The sequence below is a fragment of the Triticum aestivum genome, chromosome 1B (genome assembly GCF_018294505.1).
Source record: "Triticum aestivum cultivar Chinese Spring chromosome 1B, IWGSC CS RefSeq v2.1, whole genome shotgun sequence".
Lineage (NCBI taxonomy): Eukaryota > Viridiplantae > Streptophyta > Magnoliopsida > Poales > Poaceae > Triticum > Triticum aestivum.
The window spans coordinates 119,533,027-119,537,741 of record NC_057795.1 but is presented as its reverse complement, the minus strand read 5'-3'; the positions used below and the strand labels follow the sequence as shown (position 1 = coordinate 119,537,741).

The following is a 4,715-nucleotide window of genomic DNA, read 5'->3' as shown; positions in this document are numbered from 1 at the left end:
ATGGATTGGAGGTGCACCTTTCTTTCGGGAAAACAGATAAGCAATTCTGCTGACATTTTTACTGAAATTTCAAGGATTTTCGTAATCCTGGTTCGTACCAAAGTCCAAAATATATATTTTCATTATCAGTTCTGTATATCTGAACCCGAGCATAATTTGAGCAGATTTGAAAATTTGAAGTCAGAACTGATTGGTTAAACTGTTGCAGTCCCCGCCCCCGGCACTTTTTTTTAAATGTGACCCGCAAGATGGCAATTTTGTTTGCATAAAGAAAAAAAACACCCAGGCCCAGTCCAGCCCAACAAGCTGAGCAGGAATGTGATGGCGCTTGTGCCGCAGACGCCGCGTTTCGTTTCCGATCCCAGCCGCCGCACCACATGTGCCATCGTGAAACCAAAACCCCACCCAAATTCCCCGCTCCTGCCTCAAATCTCCGTCTCTCTACTCACCGGACATGAAGGAGACAGCGGCGGCGCGACCTGCCGTCGAGAAGAATGAGGCGGTTGCGGCGACGCCCGCACGCAAGAGGCGCGCATCCGACGAAGCGTCTGGGTCCAGGTCCAGGTCCAGGTCACACAAACTGGCACGTGATTGCGGCTGCGACGGCGATCTCATCAACAATCTTCCGGATGTTATCCTCGCCACCATCGTCTCCCTCCTCCCCACCAAGTACGGCGTCCGCTCGCAGGCCGTCGCCCGTAGATGGCGTCCTCTCTGGCGCTCAGCGCCTCTCAACCTCGACGCCTCCTACGACCTTTGCTCCAACGACTTCGGGCGCTTCTCCCTCGTCTCCAGGATCCTCTGCGATCACCCTGGCCCGGCCCGCCGCTTCGCGTTCGACCGCATCCACCTCCACAGAGAGGAAAAAAGGTACGCCGAGGAAGCCGCTCAGCTCGAGAGCTGGTTCAACTCCCCGCTCCTGGACAACCTCCAGGAACTCGATATCGTCTTCTCGCTCTTGGAATATTTGTGTGGGCAGTCTGAGAAGGAGAAGCGCTATCCGCTGCCACCGTCGGTGTTGCGCTTAGCACCAACCCTCCAATTGGCCAGGATTGGCTCCTGTGATTTTCCAACGGAGATTTCACCAGCGCTGAATTTCCCCCTCCTCAGGCAGCTCGACCTACGGTGCGTTTCCATCTCCGAGGATGTCTTCTCCGGGGTGCTCTCTGGCTGCCATGTCTTGGAGAACTTATACTTGTCGGAGATTCGTGATGTAGGTTGCCTCCGCATATGCTCGCCAACTCTCAGGATCATCGTCATCTCTTGTTTGTTTGAAGACAACGGAGAATTGGTCATTATGGAGGCCCCTCGCCTTGAAAGATTGTTGTTACGTTAGCCAGGCACAGGTAGTGAGATTATCCGGGTTGTTAGCGCACCTAAACTGCAGATGTTGGGCCTTTTGTCTCCCTGCATCTCAGAAATTGAAATTGCTAATATAGTCTTCCAGGTAATAGCTGCATCAGTCTCTAGGATTTTACATGAAATTCTCACTTTGAGAAGCTTTTTCAAAACCCCGTTGTTTTCTTCAGGGATTGATCCCATCCATCTCGGAAAACTCAATAAGCACCGTAAAGGTTTTGGCTCTCAAGTTTTCTGGCCCTGCTTTGGGTGCAGTTCTCAACATCCTTAGATGCTTTCCCTGCTTGGAAAAGCTGTATGTCATTGTAAGTATTCATCTTTCTTTGTTATAAATTTCATAATGAGTATTTGATTCTCATCTAATAAACTCTAGTTTGTAATTACTTTAACATATGTTTGTTATGTTCTTTCCCAGTGGGATGAATATGTAAAGGCAGAGATAAAAAATGTGCGTGAGTATGACCCACTAGATCCAATCAAATGCCTTGAGAACCATCTCAAAGTATTGGTATTGAAGAATTACAAAGGTGGTGAGGAAGATGTTGGCTTTGCCAAGTTCTTTGTTTTGAATGCAAAAGTGCTAAAGGAAATCAAATTTGGAGTTTGTAAGAAAATTGACATCGACAAGAAATGGATGACTGATCAACTCATGCTGCTAGAAGTGGAAACAAGACCTTCACCTGACACTGTATTCAAATATAGAAGTGGTTCTTCTTGTTGGGACACTTATTTGGATACCGAGGACTTATCCGTTGCCGACCCTTTCAGCTGTTGTTTTTTAGACGGGTAGATACTCTTTCAGAAGCATATCTGTGATCTGTCAATGGCGTATCTCCTTGGTTGCTTCGTTCGCAAATTATGTACCTAATGGTTGTGCTGTCTTCCGTCTGGAAGGGAAGATCGTGGATGCAGCCTAGTTAATTCTAAGTATCAGTCAACAGGGCATGATTATGTTTGAATTTGCTAGTTCCAATCGACGCTTCATGCTTGTTTTGAAAACTGAACTATCCTTTCTTTTTTACCAGAATGTATGTGATTTATTTTTACTGCGAGTTAATGACTGTGCAAAGTAAACCTAGTACTATTACTATGTTACTTTATATTGCCATTGCAACCTTGGTCCCCGTTGATACAATTCATCTAGTGTTTACAGTATGTGCATTCACTGACAATCATATATTCTTATTTCCTTGTTTGATCTCACGCATGAATGTTATATTTCTGGACACTGTAATGACAGTGTGCAACTTCTTGCATGTGTAGAATAAATCACATTTCTCTTAAAATTCCAGAAGTTGTCTTTACATTTGAAGTTGGAAAAATCCCAGTGTTTTCCTACCCAAGGGATGGGGATGCCTACCAAAACCATAAATCAGGGAGATAATTTTCATGGTATTTCTGCTCGGTCCGGTTTTCCTTTCGTGGCATTGTTTGCATATAATGAGTTGCAAAATAATTATTAGTCGTCTCTACTGGTAAGTGTATATATCCCAGTTTCATAGAAAGTCAGTAGAATTTATTGCCTTTGTACTTCTCTTTGTCGAAAAAGGCTTTCACCCCGCTTTATATTATAAAGCCAACCGCACAACAAGCATCCAACAAGGTCCAACACAAAGCCACGCACACACACACGGAAGTCCACAGGAACAAATAGTACATGAAAGGGTCAATGCTGAGGGCACAACACAACAAGCCCTAAACCCAAAACACACACGCCACAGAGCCGCCAGGCGTTCTAGTCAGGCTCAGGTGGGGGAGGCGGTAGCGGGGGAGCCACGCGGAGAGACGGAGATTTGAGGTAGGAGCGGGGAATTTGGGTGGGGTTTTGGTTTCATGATGGCACATGTGGTGCGGCGGCTGGGATCGGAAACGAAACGCGGCGTCTGCGGCACAAGCGCCATCACATTCCTGCTCAGCTTGTTGGGCTCAGCATTGACAATATGTTTTTCATCCCGCGTTTTAGGTATAGAAACTTCCAAATTAAGTTTTTCATCATAAGATTGCATCAAGGCATCAACAATATGTTTGGTAAAAGCTTTGTTTTGACTATAAGCATGTGGAGAATTAACAACGGATTGCAACAAGGAAATACAACCTTTTAAAGAGCAATTATCATAGTCAAATTCCTTGAAATCCGAGATAGTGTGTTCAACATTATTAGAAGTTGAGGATTCTCCAATCTCACTTTTACCAAATTTAGCATCAAGATCTAAAGACTCTGAATTCTTGGGACGCCTTCTAGGCAAAGTTGATTCATCATCAGTCCCAAAATCATCAAAATTCATATTGCAAAACATAGATCTAATAGGAGACGCATCAATAACTTTAAGATCCTCATCATTATTTTCACGTAATTTTTCTGGTTTAGCGGCCATCTTATTGACTAAGGTGGCTTGCTTGTTAGAAATTTTGGCTATAGCATTTTTAAGCCGGGTAATTTGAGCGTTAACACCATAGAATTCTTTATTCATATCATCAAGCTCTTTGTTCATAAACGCCAAAAAACTTTTTTGTTACTTAAGCTCTTTTCTATAGAAATTATTATGCTCAAATTGCAAATTCATAAAGCTTCTAATATTCGATTCAATCTCATCCATCCTTCTGAGAAGGTGGTCAGGACCTTTAGGCAAAGCCATAAGGACAAACATGCACACAAGCAAGCAGAAAAATGGCAAGCGAAAAAGAGAGAAGGAGATTGGGAAAGAGAGGGCGAATAAAACGACAAGGGTGAAGTGGGGGAGAGGAAAACGAGAGGCAATTGACAAATAATGTAAATGCGAGGGAGATGGGTTTGTGATGGGTACTTGGTATCTCTTGACTTGAGCGAAGACCTCCCCGGCAACGGCGCCAGAAATCCTTCTTGCTACGTCTTGAGCTAGCGTTGGTTTTCTCCGAAGAAGAGAGGGTGATGCAGCAAGTGTAGCATAAGTATTTCCCTCGGTTTTGAGAACCAAGGTATCAATTCAGTAGGAGGCTCCTCAAAAGTTACACGCACCTACACAAACAAACTGAGAACTCCCAACCAACGCAATAAAGGGGTTGTCAATCTCTTCACGGCCACTTGCGAAAGTGAGATCTAATAGAGATAGTATGATAAGATAAATATATTTTTGGTATTTTATAATATAGATGCAAAAAGTAAAGATGCAAATAAAAGTAGATTGAAAGCAAATATGATAAGAGATAGACCCGGGGGCCATAGGTTTCACTAGTGGCTTCTCTCAAGATAGCATAAGTGTTACGGTGGGTGAACAAATTACTGTCGAGCAATTGATAGAAAAGCGCATAGTTATGAGATTATCTAGGCATGATCATGTATATAGGCATCACGTCCATAACAAGTAGACCGACTCCTG

At 44.0% G+C, this 4,715-nt stretch overlaps 1 protein-coding gene across 1 annotated transcript; it reads left to right on the top strand.

The window, feature by feature from the left end:
- The first annotated feature begins 454 nt into the window (after positions 1–454).
- Positions 455–2,183, top strand: LOC123077620 (putative F-box/FBD/LRR-repeat protein At1g78760). The gene is made up of 3 exons (XM_044499922.1): positions 455–1,447; positions 1,530–1,664; positions 1,775–2,183. Exon 1 carries the CDS (start codon positions 455–457, stop codon positions 1,334–1,336), a length of 882 nt encoding a protein of 293 aa, XP_044355857.1. The 3' UTR covers positions 1,337–1,447; positions 1,530–1,664; positions 1,775–2,183.
- The last annotated feature ends 2,532 nt before the right edge of the window (positions 2,184–4,715 follow it).

What these genes read in the sequence shown, in the direction of transcription:
- LOC123077620 (XM_044499922.1), top strand. Translation starts at nt 455, where the DNA reads ATGAAGGAGACAGCGGCGGCGCGACCTGCCGTCGAGAAGAATGAGGCG.